Source organism: Notamacropus eugenii, chromosome 1 (genome assembly GCF_028372415.1).
Source record: "Notamacropus eugenii isolate mMacEug1 chromosome 1, mMacEug1.pri_v2, whole genome shotgun sequence".
NCBI classification, from domain to species: Eukaryota; Metazoa; Chordata; class Mammalia; order Diprotodontia; family Macropodidae; genus Notamacropus; species Notamacropus eugenii.
Genome location: NC_092872.1, coordinates 468940552 through 468963392, shown reverse-complemented (window position 1 = coordinate 468963392; position 22841 = coordinate 468940552). Strand labels below are relative to the sequence as shown.

General features: G+C 34.1%; 1 protein-coding gene across 19 annotated transcripts in view; it reads right to left on the bottom strand.

Annotated features, from left to right (window-relative positions):
- Nucleotides 1-22841, bottom strand: part of CHD9 (chromodomain helicase DNA binding protein 9) — a 223213-nt gene that overhangs the window by 70660 nt on the left and 129712 nt on the right. For all 19 annotated transcript variants that reach the window (XM_072632204.1, XM_072632210.1, XM_072632202.1 and 16 more), the window contains 8 exons: nucleotides 17602-17748; nucleotides 9699-9767; nucleotides 9568-9623; nucleotides 8599-8716; nucleotides 7675-7761; nucleotides 7325-7462; nucleotides 2629-2750; nucleotides 329-572 (listed from right to left, as the gene is read on the bottom strand). In XM_072632204.1, coding sequence (XP_072488305.1) covers nucleotides 329-572; nucleotides 2629-2750; nucleotides 7325-7462; nucleotides 7675-7761; nucleotides 8599-8716; nucleotides 9568-9623; nucleotides 9699-9767; nucleotides 17602-17748 — 981 coding nt within the window. The remainder of the gene's footprint in view (nucleotides 1-328; nucleotides 573-2628; nucleotides 2751-7324; nucleotides 7463-7674; nucleotides 7762-8598; nucleotides 8717-9567; nucleotides 9624-9698; nucleotides 9768-17601; nucleotides 17749-22841) is intronic.

The following is a 22841-nucleotide window of genomic DNA, read 5'->3' as shown; positions in this document are numbered from 1 at the left end:
TTTAAAATAATTTAATGAGTATCGCTTAATTTTCTACATAAGTCTGTGATGCTGGAAATCAGAACAGTTCTCATTTAAATAAGATACCAAATGAAAATGCCTATAAATTAGTTAATTTGTTCTTTCATGATTTTTGTGTTCATTATATAACTGAATAAAAAAATATAATGTATGGTAAAATAAGATTTAGGCATGTAATTAAAGTTTATCTTTAGCATTATATGTCAATAGCAGATATTGTATATACTCCCTTTCCAATCTGTCTATTCAAAGTTTAGTTTTGGTTTTTTTTTCTCAAGCAAGATGCAAAAGTACCATTATAAAATACCTGTGAGTCCCTGAAGTACATCTCATACTGCTGTATCATCTGCCTGCTAACCAGGCTCCCATGATATACCACAACATTAAGATCAGTCCATGTGCGAAATTCTCTCTCCCAGTTTGTAATAGTTGAAAGCGGTGCAATGATCAGAAACGGCCCCCGTATACCGGTGAGAAGTATTTCGTAGAGGAATGTAATCGATTGAATTGTTTTGCCAAGACCCATTTCATCAGCTAAAATGCAGTTTCGTCTGAAACACAGAGATACGTTTTCAACAAGATACTATAGAGACAACACCCTTTATGTAGAAATTTTTCCCAAGACTCAACATGTTGAAATTATGAAAGTGAAAATTAAAACATTCAGAACTAATCAAAGTTGAAACAGTGGAGTGTATGTTGAAGACTTTTAATATTAGTACTATGTTGGAAATGTAAGGGACAGGACTGGACCTATGACTTCATTGATAAGGAACTAATTAACTCCCAGATGAGAAAATTCTCCTTACTAATGCAATTTATAATTTTAGAGAGATTAAGTGACTTGCCCTAAATCGCTTAGCCCATATCAGACATGGAACCTGAACCTAGGTTTTTCCTGGCTTCAAAGTAAGTCCTCTATCTCATTAGTCTGGAACATAAAACTGAATAAAATTAAGTGTGTTGTTATTCCAACACAAAGATACTACCATTAACTTCCAGCATTAATGTGAAGCTTTTCCTGATTCTCCTAGCTTTAAGCAACCTGTCCCCATTACATTTTCTTATTTTGTCTACGCATAGAAATTATTTCAAAAATGTTTACTGAACTGAACAAATACACTGGAATCTTTCTGTTATAAAAAAGGTTATGTTATCTTTATAGAAAGTTGTTTCAAGGGATATGATGAACTGCCCCCATCCCGCCCTTATAGCATATCTGAAGCTTTACAATAATGAACTGTGTTCTATTGCATTCTCCTCTCAAAATCGTAAGAGATTATACCGAAAGTAATAACGTAAACATATTTGCCAATTTTTTTATTGGAGTTATCTTTTGGGTATAATAAAAATTAATGTTCATGAAACGTAAAGTAGTAGAATGACATTTTCTGGTTGTAAGGAACCACTGGAGACCTAAGGTGAGTTATCATCACTGACTGAATTTTGAAGAGATACTTAAATTATCTGTACCCCATTTTACTCACTGTCAATTATGCATTAAATTTATCATTACTAATTATCTCTGAGAAAAATCATATATATAAAAATGTGATCTCTAATAATTATTACATGAAAGTGTTTAACACTGACAATGATGCAGTGTTTACTCTTTATTTACTCTTGCTGTCCCCATTACTGGCTTCCTTTTCAGTCATGGAACTATTTATTTGCTCTCTCCATCTCTTTGTGGGTGAGTGGCAAAAAGAGATGATAGCTACAAAACATTTTGAGTACAACTTGGAAGATAACTTTTTGAAATTTTTGGAATATATTATTATACTATTTGTAGTAGTCAAGCATGGCTGTATATGTCCCCAAAGTCTCTGGGACACCTGTAAACTACTTGGGTCTTACATCTTCCAAGATACTCAAAATGTTCATTGGTATCATCTCTTACTGCCACCCACACTGAGATGCAGAGAGAAAATTAATAGTGAAATGACTGAAAAGGATGACAGTATGGGGGAGAGCAAGAGCAAATAAGAACATCAATGTTAGCAGTAACAACAAAAATTTTCACTATATAAACTATTAAAGATAAGAATAGCATTGAGACTTATGAAACATCCTGTATTATTTATCATGTTTCTATATTTTGTACTTCATCTTGGTCTCCGACCCAATTTTAAATGTCACTTTTAATTTCCTGAATTCTTATATCAATAAATAGAGCCCTGATCCTTTCAGGTGTAAATGCTGATGATTCACCAGCTCTAATTACTGTCAAGCATGATAGAAGATAATTTACATCAGTTAAGATGATATTATGAAGAAAGGCAGTCTCTTTACTATTTGAAGGGAATGATATTTTTAATATATTTATCCAATCATAATCAACATATTCACTTATTTACATACTGATATGCATATATTAAGGCTAAAATAACCTCCCACATTTGATGTTAAAATACAAGCTAAAATATGTTTCTCTGCCTATCTTTAATTAATATCAAAGATTATAACTTTACCACCAATATAACAATAGTGTTTACTTTTTACTTAATATACATGTCAACATATTATGAATGTTGTGTATCTCTGTGTGTGTATGTATACACTAGACTGACAGTACTTAAGAACTGATATTAAAAACAGAGGACATACCTATTGTACCAATTAAACAATAGCCAGTTGAGTCCTTCTAGTTGATATTCCCTGAGCTGGTTGCCATTTTTGTATTCTCTGGACTGTTCTATTTTTTTCCAAGTGTTAGGAGGAGGACGGTCCTTTGAGACAGAATGAAAAAACAAATATGTTTAAAAGAATTCTCTATCAATATTTTATAACAGAGTTTTAAAAAGCTGATCATTAAAATCAGAGAGGCCTATCTCCAATACATTTAATTATTATAAACATTTAACAAACAATATTTTCAATATTCAAGATATAAAACATCTCTTTCAAGAATGTTAGCTGAATAACAACATAGTTTAAAAGTAAATTATGTTTAAATTTAATTCATTTCCTTTGGCATTTATGATAAATGTTTTATTGTTTTACTCTGGACAGGGTATGGACTCGAGGGATGACAGTTTAAGTAGAGAAATAAGACTTTCTGTCCTTAAAAACTCAAAAAATATCTTGAAAACTAGAAAGAAAATAGCAAAGGTCAACAGCATTTTAAGACTGTCTTCTGTTACAAAATGACAAAAATAATATAATATTGTTATTCTGCTCCTTTATAATTTCTGAAACTAATACTGCCAAAAGAATTAATTTGATCTAGATAAAATATCAGTGAATGAAGACAACTCAAGGATGGAAGTACAGTTTCCATGAATGCTGTGAAAACAGGACTAGTTTCCACCAATTTTATTACAGCTATTCAGTTCAGTAAAATTAGGATTTACTAAAGAAAATGAATTTTATAAAATAATGACTGGTAATAACAGAATGAACTCCTGCTTAAAGAATAACCACCCTTTTAATGTTTTCTTTAATAAGGGCCTTCCAATATGAATGCCTATTCTAAATCAAATGTTTGTGGAAAAGTGCTTCACTCTCATTCAGTGAGGTTTTCTTAAGAAATTCCTTTGTCACCAACAGTTACATACATTTATGTTAAAGAAGAAAAATCAATGTAATGATTTCTGCTTTAAACTATTTTATATTTAAATGTTACTTCATTATTAAAAACAGTACTACAACACTATGTAATTTTGATACCTAAGCAATTATGCATCAAATCAGAGGGGTGTGCTTGTTTATTGAACCACCTTTGCCAAAAAATATACCGGACAATATTTTATTTGGTGAAACAAACAGGGTGCTACTTGTAACATAAAAAAATTAAAGAACAAACACTTTCCCTAGGACACCTCAGTTTGACATACTTCTCTCTTAGCTATTTGAACCCTGTACAGTTGCAGATTTGCAGGATAGGGGGTGGTGGGTCAAACAGGCTGGAATAAATTTATATGCTATTTGTGAGGCAACAGAAAGAAGAGTCAGTGAAAGGAGAAATAACAGTATGATAATCTCCTTTATAGAGGACTTCCTCCCCTCTTTTTTAAATACATACAAGAATTGCCATATCAAAATCAGGGTCAAGTGGTGATGTCCAACCTTTTCTGGGCCATCAGCTTAGGAACTGCTCTAAACTCTTATGATGGAGTTGGGTGAATTTCCAGAAGTAAGTTCACTCAACCTTTTCTCTTTACTAAGAAAAATACTAAAGAGTCTGATCCCAAAATTAAATCCTGAAATAGAGGGATCAGGTAAGGCTGCCAGATATTTTAGACTTCATTAATAAACTGGATATAAATCACTTTAGATGTCTTTGCTGGGATCAGATGGTACTCCACCCATAAATCTGAAGAAACTCAATGATGAAATTACAAAACTATTTCCAAAATATTTAATAAGCTATTAAAGATAGCAGCAAAACAGCATATTGCCAATGTCAAACTCATCCACAGGAGTGGCTCTCAATATCACTTCCACATAGACAAGTGTGTGGTAGAATTATTGGATGCACAAACTAAAGCAATTTAGGGAAAAAGAACATGGAAGTCAATAGGACATAGGAGTAGGAGTATTTAGGGGGCAGTGAGAAGAAACAGAAAACCCAAATTCTAGATGATGCTCTGTCACTAAAGAGCAACACACACTTAGGGCCAAAGTGTGGCCCTAATCTCTTTGGGCCTCTGTTTCCTTATGTACAAAAGGAAATAGATGAAATAATCACTAAGGTCCCTTTGCTAACTCTAAGTGCTCTGAATATATTGTTTCAAAAATTGGGTTATGATGTTTTCACTAATCTGCTAGTGTTCTTTGAAATGCTAAGAAGCAGAAAGGAAAATCAGTATACCAAATTTTTAAACAATTTAGAATGTTAGACACAAAAAGTTATTAAATCAAATTGCCAGGGACTCAAGAGAATATTTAGTTATGGATAGAGGCCTATTTTATTTAAAGTTATAAACTGTAGTGATTTGAGTATTTCTCTGAATGGAGAAGTTTATTAATTACGGGATTCCCCTACAAATTGGTGTTATTTAATATTTAATGGTCTAGAAGAAGTACACAAAGAAACCTTTAAGTTTGAGTATAATTATTTGCTTTCTAGGTAGCATTACACCAAAATCTCAAAAGGCTATGCGAACAATCAGAAAAAATAAATTTCAATATGAGCTGATATAAAACCAGTAAAGGAAAACCTCTCCCATAATCAGTTAGAACCAAAAAAAAAAAAAAAAAAAAAGCTGTATGAATCTGTTTAAATCACAAACCAGAATGAGATGTGTCTACACAAGTGCAACTAAAAATGTTCTAAAAATGCTCATGGTAATGGAGAACCTTCTATGTACGAGGACAAATTAAAACTGGAATTCTACTCAGTAAATAAAAATGTTTAACATAGAATGTAGTCAAAGTTTACAAATCAATCAACAACAATTAATAATTACTTTATGCCATCACAATGCTATATACTATGCATACAAATATAAAAGTGAAACAAAGAGGTTACATTTTACTAGGGGATACTACTAAGAATTGTGAGTATAAAGTCACTGTTACAAAATTAAGAAGGATGAGAACAGTGCAGAAATGGTATTTCTGAATAAATCCTAGAACCAAAAGAACCCAATAAAGTCTGAAAGAGGCAGCTTTGCAATAAGCAAGAATTATTACTTTACATGGTGGAGATCCCTGGTATTATGATACCAAGAACATTAGAAGAAAGGTATAAGGTAAAAAGCTTTACATGTCCATATTCTAGTACTTTCTTATTACCCATTACCCTACGCTATGCCAACTGGCATTGTCATTTACACATCAGCACATCTTATCATTCTGGATCAGGTGAAACACTACGCATAAACATACTGATAGCTGATCTTTCCTAATACTGAAACAAATCTACATTACTATTATGTAAGTAATTATGTGACACAATTCTGCTATGTGACCTATTTTATTTCAGGTTTCTTTTGGGATTTCTCATTTTATAATGAGAATAGTTAAAAGCATATTGGACGTGAAGTCAGAGGATGCAGAATGAAAGGCCAGCTTAACCTTGGGTAAATCACCTCTCATCTCTGGTCCTCAGTTTCCTCATCTGTAAAGTGAATTGACTGTCAGGTGTTAAGGTGCCTTCTAATGCTAAAATCTAATTTTCCCCAAAATATGCTAGACAATCTGAGTTATTCTTAAATATAGATTTAATATAAAGATAATTTCCCCTTTAAATAAAGATAAAAAATTATTTTTAATAATAATATTTAATTTAATAATGATAATAAGATAAATATTTAAACAGACTGTGGCAAATTTCCAGATTACTACTAGTTACATATTAAATCCTGGATATTTTGAGGTTTTTTTCCCCTTCAAGTGTGTAAATTTTTTTTGTAGATGGCATAATTTCTCAAATGTAGCTGCTACTGATAGTTAATGCTCATAAAAATTCAGCACTATTTTCTTCTACTATTTGCCACCTTCACCTCTTTGAATAGTAGGCCTACTTTCAAGTTGGAACTGATTAATACTTTGCTATGGCACCTACATATTTTGACCTACTTTACAAGGTGATAAGGAAAGTGATTTGTAAACCTTAATGTGTTACATAAATGTTAATCATTGTAATCAAGAATACTTCAAACATTTCCTTTTCTGCCAATATGTCAACTTCCTTCACTGAAGCCAAGGGCTACCTCTCTGTGATTCAGAAGGAAGCATTTAGTAGCTGTTGTGGTCTCAAAATTCTTACCCTCTGACCTACCTGGTGATGAACTACTCAAAGTCAAGTAGGCTAGTCTTCAGACGAAAGATATATAGCACACATCACTGAGATAATCAAGTCTTCTGAGTATGGTAGGGCCAGACAGAACTTATACTCTGCAGCAACTGTCTTTTAAGAATCCAGGGTCATTTTCCTGGATTTACATGATAAGGCATCCCAGAATAGGGTTTTAGTGAAGGATTATCAATATTAATAATAATGATAAACTAGTACTTCTTATAAAATATTGTTATCAAAAAGATAACCTGACAAAAAATATGCTCCACATTAATTTCCAGGTGACTTACTAGATTACAAATTAAAAGCAGGAGAGCAGATAGGATGAGATATAAACATAATAATTGCTGAAGTCTAAGTACCACTGACAGAGAAAACTGACAAAAGTAACAAAATCATTCCTGGATTGTCTTCAAATACAGAGGAAAATGAGAAAATATAAGAAAAGGAAACAGAGTAGAAAGCAACCCAGCATTATGAACTAAATTAATATCAAAAATCAGGAAGATATCATGACTTTTTGAAGGTAATTTATCTGTAACCCAGAGATGTCCTTACCAAATGCCTAGAGTCAGGCCTTGAGGCTTGCAGTTGTTCAAATTCTTCTATTTTTGCTTGATCTACATCCTCTTTCAGTTCCCATGTACTATCTTCATAGGGTAATGAGCACCATTTTACCAAGTAGTAAATTACAGGCTGTAAAAAGGAAATCATTTAAAAATTTTACAAGTTTAAAAAAGATGGTATTAAAACAAAGAAAAGTTAAAATATTCTGAGTATACTAAAATACTTCAAAATAAAAATAAAATCTATTAGTATTTTATTTTTAGAAAATGATTTTAAAAAATTAATAATTTTCATTTGGAAAGCTATGTGTTTCTGACTGACTTCTTTCACTTAATACTTACCTCACCAGTGTCCTTATCTTCACAGAAAGAAACTTCTAACACTCTGTCTACTTCGACATAGTCAGGGTTAAAAGGTTCTTCTTCCATCTGAAATTCAAAAATAATTTAGTTATCAAAGGGTGGGAAAAACTCAATGACTGAAGAAACTCAAAAACTCACTAGCAGAATTGCTACCTATTTTATTTGAATTAGGTTAAAAATAATTTCATGTGGACCTTGGAAATGATAGAACTAACCCTTTATTTAATAATGAGAGAACTAGCTATAGAAAGGTTAGGCCCATGCTGTTTACTCATTTAAATGTAGTAAATATATAAATATAATAAAATATATATAAATGTAATAAAATAAATAAAAAAATAATTTTTTTTAAAAAAAAAAATAAAAGTGCTTCTCTTTTGACTAGATAAGACACTGGTCAAAAAAACGGTTGGTGGGCAACCCTACCTCCAGTAAACAGGATCCTGATATAATTTGCCTATTACAGTCTACCAAAAGATAGGTCTTATTTTCAAATTTCTTGAACAATCATAACTTCCCCAAATTAAACAATTCTTTTGTTCAAAAGCCCTTTGAGATATAACCACAGGGTGGGATGAGGGGGCTACAGAGTGATTTCTTTATTGTTTCTTAAGTACTGTAAATTTGCATATGATGTGTATCTGTATCTACTTATAAGCATCAAAAATTATTTTTTGTACCCTTTAATTTAGGTTAGTAAGGCTATTACTCTCCATAAATGAAGACATAAAAATGTCCTCAAATTGAATTTTTAAGAAAAACTTAATATACAGCAGTTACATTTAAAGAAGAAGGCTGAGAAGCTGAGATGTACAGTTAATCAAAGTCTTGGCAAACAATATTGTAAACATAGAGTTCAGCAAATGGAAGTTTATGGCACCTTTTTTGTTTTTTATTACTTACATCTGCAAAAAAATGTGCTCGTTGTGCTTGTCTCAATTTGAATCTTTTGATTTTCTGCTGTATTCTTTTATCTTTTAAAAGTTGTTGTTCTGTGGCCCACTCACAGTGAAGATAGGAGCTGAAATTGTTATAAAAATTATGTTATCATACCAAAGTAAGCCAAGGTGGGCACAGCTGAATTTAATTACACTATCCAGTAATACATACTAACTTTCAGCTTTGTAAAAGGGATCTGACATTTTGCTTTATTACTACTCTCACATAAATAATTTCTGGACTAAAAATATTTTGCTCACTGTAGTCTCAACAAGATTTACTGTATAAGTCAGCAGTTTAAGTAGAAGCAGACTGATAAGCAACAGTGTCATTTATTATTAATATCTTTATTGTTAACTCTCTTGTCATTAAAGAAAATGCTATTTTATGAAAATAAAATCATTTAAATTCCAGAATCACATAGTTAAATTTTAAGTCTGGAAGAAGTAAGATAAAAAAAGGAATTTTAAAAAACAACAGAATAAATCAAATCTATTTGACTTTCTCTTTTTACTATAAACATATGATTTGGAATTTTTTTCTCCCTCCCCATCAATTATTCATTTTTATACTCGATTAATCCATAAAATAGGTTAAAATTTACTTATTTTATAATATAAAATATAAGAATTATATGTTAAAGAAATTAACTAGGCACCATGTGAGTTGATGATAATCATAAAAAGTAAATATAAGCATCTCAAAAACGGAACATAATGAACAAATTTATTTAATTTCCTGTAAGTGATTTTGGACCATGGGCTTCTACTTAGTCTTTCAATTAGGCTAATTCAATAATTTAAACAATAAAAACAATATTAAAATTAAAAAATAAATTAGGGTGATAATTAATAGCTTCCTAATATTCCAAACATTGTACTTCATTCTAAATCAGTCTCCTTTTTTTACCGTCTTAAACATATCAATACTCACTAATTCTTGTATTTTACAAAAAATTCTTCTGCATCAATCATCACTCCAGGTGATATCTAAGGAAAAAAAGAACAATTATTACAATTCAGAAAGAAGATGAAATATACAATATAAAATAGTCAGGTACTCACTTCCTTCTTTACTATCCTAGAAGACAGTATTTTGTCCACAATAGCAGCATCTTCTTCACTTGGATTCTCCTAAGAAAAGTGGGAAATTTAAATTTTATTCAACTTAACATTTACTATAAACTTATTATGCCCAAGACACTGTGGTAGGTGGCTAGGACACAAAGACAAAAATGAAATCAAAATATACCTTTGCTCTCAGGAAGTTTACAACTTAATGGGTGGATGAGTCTATACAAATAAGTATGAGATAAGGTAGAAGGTGTTTGGAGCAAATACATAGATAAAGTGCTCTAAAAAATTTGAGGGGAAATGATCACTTTCAGCTATGGCAGGTTAACAGAAGAAACGTAGAAAAGCTTCAGAAAGGTGATCTGGACCTTAAAAATGGGAAGGACTTCAATGGGTAGAGATGAGGAGGAACAGAGATCTGAAGGGATAGAGATTCTGCAAGTGAATGCAGAGGCAGAATTTGTAGGACAAGATCAGTAACAGCTAGCAGAGTAATAGTATGAAATAAAGCTGCAAAGGAAGGATGAAGTAAAATTAAAAAGGGCATTCAATGTTACACTAAAGAATTCAGAGAAAGACTAAGTAGAATCCCAGGGATTGAAATTCTACTGAGCAATTCAGCCCAGGAGGGAGGGAAAACTTCAAAAATAAAATTCTAAAGGCATAAATGGAAACAATTTCAAAAAACAGAGAAAAGTGAGTGGTTTCCAAAGTCCAATGCAGATGCAAAGGGAACTCACTGACTGAAAAGGACACATATGTCTGATGAAAGCAAAGGCAGATAACTAAGAACAAACACAAAAATGTGGCTTGATTCTATAAAAATGGTGTCAATTGAAATAAAGCTTACAATGAGCTGAAGCTGGGAAGGCATGTTAAAAATAACAAAGTTTTCTTAGTATAATGTGGGAAAGAGGAAGATCAAAGAAAGGACAAAATCTCTGGCTTAGGTGGATAGGATAATGGCAATAGATGACAAAAAGAGAAAGTAGAACTGCTCAACTAACAGTTCATTTTTATTTCTGCCCAGGAAACCAGAAAAGACAGAATAAAAATTATTAACTGGGAGTTGAAATTCCAAGATTATTAAGGATTATTATTACCAATCCTACCAATGATCTCTTAACTGCCGTATCTAATGGTTTTTTTCCTCCATCCTCAGACTTACTGACCTTTCAGTGACCTTCTCCTTAATACTTTTTTTCTTTAGAATTTTATAGCACTGCTCTCTCTTGACTTTCCTCCTACTTGTCTGACTCTCCCTTTTTTCTTCCTTCAGGTTGTGCCTTCTAACTGTGGGTACCCTTCAGCTAAGTTCTGGCTCTCTTTTCTTCACTCTCAGTGCTATTTCACTTTGTGATCTCATCATTTCCCATGGATTCAATGATAAAATCCATGCAGATGAATCTCAGATCTATTTGTCCAGCCCTAACAACTCTTTACCTCTGGTTTCTCATCTCCAAACACCTATTAGACATCTTGAATTGGATGTCCCGCAGACATCTTAAATTGGGTTCTGATTCCAAATTCAGCTCTCTTTCTAACTGCAGTAGACTATATCTGTCTACTCTTGATGAATTCAAATCATTACTGGAGGATAATGAAAAAACTGGAAGATGTGACTGCTGAATTACTATAAGTGACCACTGAAAGAATGCTGAAAATGGGAGAGGCATCACAGGACCAAAGAGGCATAACCATTCCCCAGATCAAGGAAAGGAAAAATCAAGTCTGCAAACGACTTTAAAGACCAGATCCCTATGGCACTCAATACTATGTTAATGTCAACTTGGAGGAAAGTATATGGCACTGTGTCCCGTGGAGTTCCACCTGTCCTGTGCTATTTCAAATTTTTAATAAGGATTTTGATAAAGATAGTATATTTATCAAGTTTTCAAATGACATAAAACTAGAAGATTAAAATAATATGAATAAAGTCAGAAGTTAAAACTATCTAGGCAGGGTAGAATGTTTGGTTGAATCTTACTTGCTTTTGTTGTGTCATTTTGCAGTTCTGTCTCATATTCTGTGACCCCATTCAGGTTTTCTTGGCAAACATACTGAAGAGGTTTGCTTTTTCTTTCTCCAGCTCATTTTATAGATGAAGGAACAGAGGCAAACACGGTTATGTGACGTGTCCAGGGTAACAGTCAGTAAGTGTCTGAGACTGGATTTGAATTCATGAAGATGAGTCTTCCTGACTGCAAGCTTGGTGCTCTATCCACTGTGCCACCTAGCTACCTTCAATCTTTTTAATAATGTGAAATTTAATAGGGATAAATGCAAAATCTTACACTTCACAAGTATAAGATGAGGGGCATCAAAATGCAACTTCTGAAAAAAAAAACAACTTTGGGATTTCATTATATTTCAAGTTCAGTTTGAAAAAACAATGTGATCTGACAGCTAATGCAATCTTAGACTGCATTAAAAGAGAGAGATAAGTGTCCAGAGGTGATGGTTCCATTGCATAGCCCTGGTTGGACTATATCTAGAGAACTATGTTCAGTTCTGGACATTACATTTTAGAAAAGACACCCATAAGCAAGGAACTATCTAAAAGGTCATCCAGATCATATCCTAGGTGAATCAGTTGAAGGAAGCAGGGATATTTAGAGTGAAGAAATTTAGAGTGACAAGACAGTTATCTTTAAGTACCTGAAGGACTATCATATATAAAAAGGGATTCAACTTGCTCAGATAAGACCTGGAGGGCAGAGTTAGCAACAGGTACATGTTACAGATAGATGGATTCAGGTTTGGTCTAATTAGAATTGAGGAACTGATCAGGAGTACCCAGGTTCCTCCACATTATCACTCCAAACTCTAGGTGATGACAGAACAAGCACCAGGTAAGAGGGTCAAGGAGTTCTGAAGGGTTTAAAAGAACTATCAATAAGTCCTTCAATCAAGGTAGTTGTTGTTAAGTTGTTTTTCAGTCCTGTCCAACTTTCTGTGACCCCATTTGGGGTTTTCTTAGCAGAGATATTGGAGTAGTTTGCCATTTCCATCTCCAGCTCATTTTACAGATAGGAACAAAGGCAGAGTTAAGTCCCTTGCCTAAGGTCACACAGCTGTTAAGTGTCTAAGGTCAGACTTGAACTCAGGAAGATCAATCTATTTGACTCTAGGCCTCACAGTCTATCCACTGTACCACTTAACTGTCCTGATAGAATTAGAAAGGCCATCTACTTCTCTGGTGGCAAGACAGTCTCTATGACAAGGATTCTTAACCTTTTTGTGTCATGGACTTCTTTGTCTACTGAAACCTAGGGACCTTTTCTCAAAATATTATTTTTAAAAGCATAAAATACGTAGTGTAATAAAGAAAACAAATTAAGCTGAAATACAGTTATTAAAACATATAAGTTCAAAGACCAAAGGTTAAGAACCTTTGCTCAAGAGATTGGTTTGAGGCAGGGTAGCATGAAGAAGTATGAATTGTGGTGGTTGATAAGAGCCTACTATGGAATAACAGCTCAGCTCTCTAGATAGAATCCCTCTTCATACCTCTTGGGGAGGGCAGGGATTCCCCTATCCCTGCCAAATCAGTCTTGGCATGTTGCAATGCAATTACTTACCTAGTAGGACTCACTGTGCCCAGTAGGGATCAGATCCAGGAATCTCCACAGAGTGATATGACCAGAAGAGATGCTGTGCACAAGGGGAGCATCATAAGGATACCAGAAGAAAAGAAGGGGTACTCTGTAGTGTGAGTTATCTCTGCTACATGGGCTCCTGAAGTGTATATCTCTCTACTAGTATACTCTGTGTATAATTTTGGCTAAAATATATGAATGAAGGGAAAGATGTTTTGTAGCTACTCTTCTTCCTATTCCGTCTCAGTAAATGCATAAGATCACTGTGGCTTCTGGCTGACTGAAGGCAAATTCACTGGTAGGGGCCCACAAGCAACAGTTTTAGGAATATAGACCTAGACTATCTTGAAACTGGAGTAGGCATCCCTCTGTGGACCCAACCATGGGAGGATATCATAAAGGGAATACTATATATAGGGAAAAACTTCTTAAAAATTAGAGAGAGCTATCTGAATATAAAATGGGCTGCATCAAAAAGCACTGGGTTCCCTTTCCTGTGAAGTCTTCAAATGAAAACTGGATGACTGCTTCCTGAGGATGTTAGAAAGAGAATTCTAGTCAGGTATGGGTGGAACTCAAAGATCCTTTCTAACTGCATGTTTTAGTGATTGGAGAATAGGGAGATTTCAAGGCAAGTTGGGTACTTTTTACAACAGCTTAAGTGATAGATGACAAAAGCTTGAACAAGTTGGGTAGTTCAAATTTAAAGGAGACAGATTAAAGAGATATTGTGGAGGCTGAATCAACAAGATTTGACTGATAATAACAACAACAAACAATGGCTGGCATTTATATAGTACTTGAAGATTTACAAAGGGCTTTCTTATTATCTCATTTGATCCTCACAAGAATTATATGAGGCAAGAACTATTACTATTCCATTTTACAGGTGAAGAAATGAAAGCTGGGAGAGGTTAATGGCCCAAAGTCACAAAGTAAGACTCTGAGGTAGAATCTGAACTCAGGTTTTCCTGATTTAAAGACTAACACTGTGTCATTTAGATGCTTCTAATGTTTGGACTTGGAAGATGAAGGATACAGAAGAGCCAAAGATGTAGAGTCCAGACGATTGAAAGGATAAAGCTAAGCAATCATTATAAATAGAAAGTTAGGGGAAGTAGGTAAGCTTTTAGGGGGATTATGAAATATTTTTTAAACTATAAGATTTCTCAAAACTATTTAATGTGGCCTTCAAGACAATAACAACAGTTCATCATTTGTGTAACACTGAAGTGGAAAAAGCCTTTTCAAGGGACACTAATAATAATTCTAAAGAAGCTGTGTTAGGATGTTGAATGAATTTGAGTAAATGCTAAATGACAATTTCACTATGTAAGCAATTAACCTGGATCAAAGGCTGGCAATCAGGAAGAGCTCAGGTCACACAGACTCTTGGCTAAAATATATGAATGAATCTGTATACCAAGTCACCTCATTAATCCACAAATGTACTATATGCTAATTGTGAGTTCTGGAAACAAGTAATACTAATAATGATAAGAACTGATTATTTGCATAGTGCTTTATGGTTTACAAAATGTTTTAAATACGCCATCGTAATACCCTGTGAAGTATGTACTACATGCATCATTAACCCCATTTTAGAGGTAAGGAAAATGAAGTTCAAAGAAATGAACTGATTTGCCTGGTCACATGGCTAGTAAAAGCTGGAGACCAGGTCTAAGCTCCAGAGTTCTTAACTCTAATGCCAGTACTTTGTCCAACATACTAGGGTTCTACTCTATTAGGTAAAATCACAATGATAAACAAACATTAAATATTTCATTTTTCCATACAAGAAACTATGGCTAATGTTGTCTTTTCTTACTATTATAGTTAGAATAAATTTTTACTGAATAAATATTTAAAGAAATGCCTCACTGACCAAATAATACCTATATGCCTATACTAAGTAAAACTTAAGGCCCATAATCTAAAGAGGTCAAAGAAAGAGAAGTGCCCATAATCTATAAAAATATGTATAGGACCTCTCTTTGTAGTAGCAACAAACTGGAAACTAAGGGAGTTTATTTGGTTGTCACCTTGGTTGCATTGGTGAATGGCTAAACAAATTATGGTACATTAAAGTAATAGTATACTATATCATGTAAAAAAAATTACAAAATGGCGGATAACTTCAAAGAGAAGTGGAACAACATATATAAAATGATACAGAGTGAACTGTGTGGAATCAAAGAGAACACACTATCGAATAATAACATTATAAAGAGAAACAAATGTGAAAGAATTGCTAACTCTGATAAACATGACAAATCATTGTTCCAGAGGCCCAAAAATGAAGCATGCTATCCACCTCCTGAGAGAGAGGTGATAGACTCAAGATGCAGAATGAGATATACATTATTGGACATAGCCAATGTAGCAATTTGCTTTGCATAACTGTATGTATTTGTTACAAGTTTTTTTTTTCCTTTCTTTTTCCTTGTTCAATTGAGAGGGGAGAGGAGAGAGAGAAAATAAATGCTTGTTAATAAAAAAAAAAAACTCAGTAAGACTAAATTTTTAAAATGAAGAAATGCCTCAGGAGCCACAGAGATGCCTCTCCTCCCCTCTCTATGCACAGCCCACCCACAATCAGGGAAAGAATAATAATAGTAATTGTTTAGACTTTCTGACATGGAATGAAATATATGTCTATAAGAAGCAGGGACCTTCTAATGGGGGAATTTAGACATTAGAATATACCTTTTTCCAAGAAAGAGTTGAACCTAACCAGAACTGCATCTCACACAAGGAGAGGAGATACATGAGCCCAAGGATAAAAGAACTCATAGCTGGTAGGGAGAAAAGGTCATGGGGAAAGGAATAGGACCAAGGCTCTGAACATAGAGTGACTTCCATTTGACATGGCTTTCTTCTGAATTGATCGTTCTAATAATGACATTCAGCAAAACAAAGGGAATATGGGGTAAGATGTACAAATGCAATAAAATAGAAATATGATGTTGCCAAGTTGTATGAAACTCTCTGTGACCCTATTTTGGGCTTTTTTTTTTTTTTGGACAAAGATACTGCAGGGGCTTGCCATTTCCTTCTCCAGCTCATTTTACAGATGAGGAACTGAGGCAAACAGGGTTAAGTGATTTGCCCAGGGTCACAGGTCCACTAAGTGTCTGAGGTTGGATTTGAACTCAAAAAGATAAGTATTCCTGATTCTAAGTTCAGTGTTTTATCCACTGCACCACCTACTTGCCCCAGAAATGTGATGAGGGGAATTCAATTTTTTAATTTTATTTTAGCAGTTCTATATTCATATGGGGCATAGAAAGAATAAAGAAGTATAGCTCATGAACCCATACCAATGAATAGGACTCATAATAGAAAGGAAGAGAAAAAGGAAAAGGACAAAGCAAAGAAAGACTTGGAAAAGAATGCCACAACAGAATGTTATTTCAGTCACAAACATGCCAAAACCCTTTTCCCATTGGTGAGTTCCTTCAACTGGTGAGTTGGCCAACCTCCATTCGCTCTCTTGGCTCCGTTTCTGATTTCTCAGAACTCAACATCATGCCTCAGCTGCAATCTCACCTTGGCAGATGCCCTTACCACCAGGGGTCTCCTCACCCAACATCTCTCCTTAGTGTTAGCTCCCTTCTCCCATCGGTGAATTCCTCCTTAGGACTCCATCCTAGAGAAGGGCCCAGTCCCCTCCTAGCTGGGCTCCTGATTTTCCAAACTTTCAACCCCATGCCTCCATTCTCCTTCCATTTTATGTACTGTCTTCCCTCATTAGAATGTAAGCTTCTTCAGGACAGAGACTTTCTGCTTTTGTTTGTATTCCCAGTTCTTAGCATGTGCCAAGTACATAGTAAAAGCCTAATAAATGCTTCTCATCTTACCTGGTCTATATTCATATACATTAAAGAAAGAGACAGACAAATGGAAGAAAGGGAAGAAGACAGGAAGGTTTACTTAAAGGAATGTTGAAAAAGGCATATAAAAGTGAATGGGAAACGGTGTGGGAGTGGGCTAGCATCAAATTAGTACAATTAAAATTAATCAGAGGAACAAAGTACTAACTTAAAAAGAGAAAGGGGAGAAAAATCAATACAAAAGAAAAATAGAAGAAAACAGTACTAGAATGCTTTTCTTAAAGAAATGCCTTAGCTGCTTGAGAAATACTCAAGCAGAAAGAAAAGAGAGAACCTCTTAAAATTGTTAATGAGATAAGGTAGAAATCACAAGAGACACATTTTACTTATTAGAAGAAAATAATTAAAAGGAATTAAAGATGGGTTTTCATATTCTCCCTGTCAGTCTATAATTCTGCTTACCACAAATAACTGCAAAGGTTGTTCAGTTGGTAAAGAAGCTGAACTTTTTTTGATTTTCACAGAAACTTTTGCTTCTTCTTCTGACTGTTTTCCTTCTGCATCTTCAGCATACTTTTTCCTTTTAACTTGGCGATTCGATCTTCTCTTCTGGAATTAACCATAAGAGGAGCAATTTTATAACTTATTTTAAAAGATTAATTAATATTTTCAAAAGGTTGACACACACAGACTAATTTTATGAGATTTCTTTCCCTTCTTTTCCCTGACAACAAGAGGAAGAGTATTGTGCCCATTGCCACAAAAGGATAAAAGGATTGCAAATCCTCAGTAAACAAAATTTGGTTAGTAAAGAATTTTCTCAAAACTTGGACACTGATGGTCTTCAAGATGTATCAAAAGGTTCATCTCTTTCAGTCAGCTATTTTACTGCTTAAGCAATGTGTATTTTTAGTTTTTAATATTTTTTGTGTGGTTTTGAAAATACACGCCAAAGTGCAAAATAATTTTTTACGGTCAAAATAATCAGTTTGATAGTATAGGCCTAAGAATAGATGAACTTAGTCTTAATGGAAATAAAGACAATATGAAGTTTTTTGTACTTTAAAAAGAAAGAAAATTTTAAAGCCATCAAATATTTAAATAAAGCAGGAAAAGGATTAGTTCAAGCTTAAGTACTTCTATTTTTCTTAAAAAAGAGTGGATTATTGTGGTAAAGAAAGGATAAAATCTCTGTTACAAACACTATGCAAAGTGAAGTATGATCATATGATTGGAATATGATTATAATTTTTAAAATCTAAATTATTCTTAAAAGTAAAAAGTCATGTAAGGGATGATATCATTTAATATCATCAAAACTGACTGAGATTTAGAAGATTTAGACTATGGACTCAAAAATTAAAACAAGTTTTCATAAAGGTAAATTATTGTATCTATTTGAAATTTTAATATTTTACATACATTTAAAACTCAAAAATGTGTATTTTAAAGTAAAAAATAAACTATCCATCCTAAGCTACTTATAAGGCACAGAACCTCATACTTTTTATGGAGTCTTGCATTCTACAAATAGCTGCAAGAGTTGCTTATCAGGTTAAGTAAGCTAAAACAATTTTTTTCTTTACAGAAACTTTTGCTGCTTCTCCATGTTTCCCTTCTGCATCCTCAGCAAACTTTTTTTCTTTTAGCTTAACTTTGAAGATCATCTTACTTAAATGAACTATACGCTTTATCAGTGTATATGTGTAATATGCTATTAGTTTGAAGATTCATAATAATTTGCAACAGTAGAACTGAAATTTATGTATGTACTATCTATAAAGAGTTGTTAGCATAAATTAATAGTGAAAACAACAATGGAAAGAGCATAATTCAGAAATAAATTATTATTATGAAATTATTTGAAAATATCTTTAAAAATCATTCATTGCTAATGATTACCATGCTCACTATTATTTATATTTATTTATTCAAACAGACATAGCTTGATATCTCTCCACGTGGCAACACTTTGTCCATTAGTTCAGTTGGTTTTTTCCAATTAACCTCTAGCCCTAGATGCTGCCAATTAACTCCTAGTAGGAGGACGTTGGTTAATTCCAACGTCCCAACCAGGACATTGGGAGATCATTTCGAATTACGTACAGATCATATTTTACTTTTAGAAAGAAAAGAAGTGTCATGAAATTGTGCTACAATTTAAAAAGGGTCGGAATCATTAATGACCTTGAAATTACTCAGATTATATTTCTTTAAACATTTTATGATTTAGATTTCTCATGAATTTATACTGGCTATCTCCCCATAGTCTTTTTTTCCCAAATTAACAAAGATTTTTGCCACAGAAGTAAAGAGATCTTAAATTTAGTCAACAGCCTACAAAATCATGAAAATTTTTAAATGAGATATTTCTTTACTAAATAAAAAAGTTCCTCTCTGTGAAAAGAATCTATATGTGTATGTATAGTCAGTTTAAAACACAGTCTGAACTCTTTTATGATAGCAATATTGGAAGACAAAATTAAAATCTGTATGGTAGGTTAACCATGTGTAAAACCAATAAGCTTTTTTCTTTAAAAACAGTAGTTGCCTTTGAAGAATGCAACTCAATCAGTGTTATATACACGAATCTTTATAATGAAGAGCTATGTTAACTAAGCATCTTAGCTTAAAAGAAATTTTAATCTATGCATCCTCAGGAAAAAGAAAAAGTAGAAAAAACTTTTGGATTTTCTAATTTCTAACATAGTAACAATATAAGCAATTTTTAAAAGCCTTTAATTTCAATTCCCTGAAGTTAGTTAAAAGAAATAAAAAACAAATTGGTGGCCAGATTTGGAAAATTCCTAAATATACATTGGTAAACATTCAATTTCATGAATGACTAGGGGAAATTAACAATCTTGGATAATAAATTAAATAGGCTTTTAATGATGAATAGCTAGGTGAGTCTAATAAAAAAGAATTTTGCTCAACTCCATTCTGCTAGGTTTCGAGGTAGAACAGAACCTTTAGGAACTCATTTAATTAATGGTCAATGGGTCACTGTCACAAGGGACAGAGGGATTTTCATGTACAATAATGATTCTTGGGAGTATCAATCATCCTATGAATCAATAAACATTTATTAAGAGCCAGGCACCAGTGCTAGGTGTTAGAGATACAAAGACAAAAATGAAAGGATCTATACTCACCAAAGAATTGACAAGGGAAATGTGTAAAGAGATGTAAATATAAAGCTGATACAAGGTAAATTCAAAATACAAATTACAAACTAATTCACTGATGGGTAGGGAGGAATACTAATTGCTGGGAGGATCAGGACAGGCCTCATGGAGGAGGTGGCACTTGAAATAAACTCTGAAAGAAGCTAGGGATTCTAACAGGAGAAATGAGAAAGGAGAGTATTCCAAGCAAGAGTGACGTCCCTACTCACTCCCATCTAGCCTGTAGGGAGCTGCCAAAGTGATTTTTGTTAAGCACAGGTGTGACCATTTTACTCTTCTGCTTCAGTGACTCCCTACTGTCCCTAAGATAAAATAAAATGGCAGAGATGGAAGGTTGAATGTTTTCATGCGGAACAGCATGTAGTCAATATGGCTAGACTGTAGGCTTTCAAGGGGAGTAATAAATTATAAGCCTGAAAAGTAGGTTATTAAAGACAGATTGTAAAGGGTTTTAAAGGTGAAAGGTTTGTATTTTATCCCACACAAAATAGGGAGCCACACTACTGTAGAAACTGAAGCTTTTAGAGCAGGTAAAAGACAAGAATTCATCCATTTGTCATCAAATGCTCTGTGTCTCTTTTTTGTTTAATCTTTGCCCAGTGTGTTGGCATAAGGGACTCTGTCTCATTCTCCTCCTAAGCCTCTGACACTGTGATATCTATCATCCTCTGGGCACAATGTCTTCTTCCTTTCATTCTGATAATTATATTTCACTAATACCAAAGAATATAAAAGACATACCTATCTCCAAGGTAATATATGTTCAGTAGTGACTAGAGGTTGGTCAAGTAAATGGGTGAGACACAAGAGGAAATGATGCACAAGATCAAGGGCCAGAAATCTGTCTCCATATGGCCAGAAGTAGGAGAAAATTTCACTCATCATTATAGTTTAAGGACAGTAAAATTTTGGGGGGGTCAGCTAGATGGCATAGATTGAGTGCCAGGCCTGAACTTGGGAAGATTCATCTTCCTGTATTCAAATATGGTCTCAGACACTGATTGTGTGACCCTGGACAAGTCATCTAACCCTGTTTGCCTCAGTTTCTTCATCTGTAAAATGAGTTGGTGAAGGCAAGGGCAAACTAGTCCAGGATCTTTGCCAAGAAAACTCCAAATGGGGGCACAAAGGATCAGAAACAACTGAATGACTAAAACTACAACAAAACTGTTTAAAGGTCATTAAAGTTGACTGAGGGAACAATGCACAGGCTTTTAAAAGGAAAAAGTAAAATTTCCCACAACAGTACCAGCCACTCCATCAATGTCCTAACTTCTTCATGTAGGCCTCACTGCTCATTAGAACAACAGGTGTGTCCCTGAACTCTTAGTTCCCACAGAAACAGTAGGCATGTCCATGTGATGGGAACCCAGTCACTACCTCTATCTAGCTACAGCCCCCAGACCCATTCCCACATATTTGAACAGGTGTGTTCTTATATTCAATCACAATCACTTCATCCATCTAGCCCAAGACAGGACCACAATACCTAACCATCTATCTTGACCAGACAGGACCGCAATAGCTAGCCAATTGGAGGGCAGCATGACCAGAATGTTTAACCTCTGAACCATAGATGAGACCCCTCCTCCATTACCTAATCCCTAATCCCTGCCTTTTTAATATTGATCATATTCCTACATTCTATGTAAATTTTGATTGTGTAATCAGCATCTTCACCCTATAAAAATCCATCTTGCTTTCTCTGAAGTTGGTGGTTCCTCTCAGAACTTAGCCAGCTTCATGAGAGGCGTCAATCTCAATAAATGCCTATACATGGATTGGAGGTGGTCTGACTGAATTCTTTGAGAGACAGTTCCACACCAGCATATCATGAAATCCCAACAGGTTTTGATGTCCCAGAGTTTAAACTTCAACAAATACTTCTCAGAGTTGTGAGGATCACTTAGCACAGTACCTGGCACATAGAAGGTATTATATAAATGTCAGCTAGCATCATCACCATCGCCTTTACATTTCTCAGTCTACAAAAATCTCCCAAATTTTCCCCTTCTAACTATTCACACAGTCACCTCCTCACTGGTCTAGGCCCTCTTTACCTCTTGCCTGGACTACTAGAATGGCCTCCTAATTCAAGTCCCTAGTCACTCCCATTCAGCCTGTAGAGAGCTGTTGAAGTGATTTTTGTTAAGCACAGGTGTGACCATTTTATTCTTCTGCTTCAGTGACTCCCTACTGTCCCTAAGATAAAACAAAAACTTCTGTTTTCCTTTTAAAGCCCCTTGTGACTTGGTACAGTTCATATTTTTAGCCTTGTTATATAACAGCACCTTTCTTGCCCTCTAAGTTCTAGACAAACTGGCCTCCTTGGTTATGCATCTCCCATATTTGGGTGGTGCTTTGTACAGGCCATCATTCATTTCTAGAATGCTCTGCTTCCTCACCTCAGCTCAAGCACCAATAGACAATAATAGAAATAATTAACATTAATACAGCATTCTCATGCAAAGTGCTTTATACACTTTATCTTATGTGATTCACACAACAACCCTG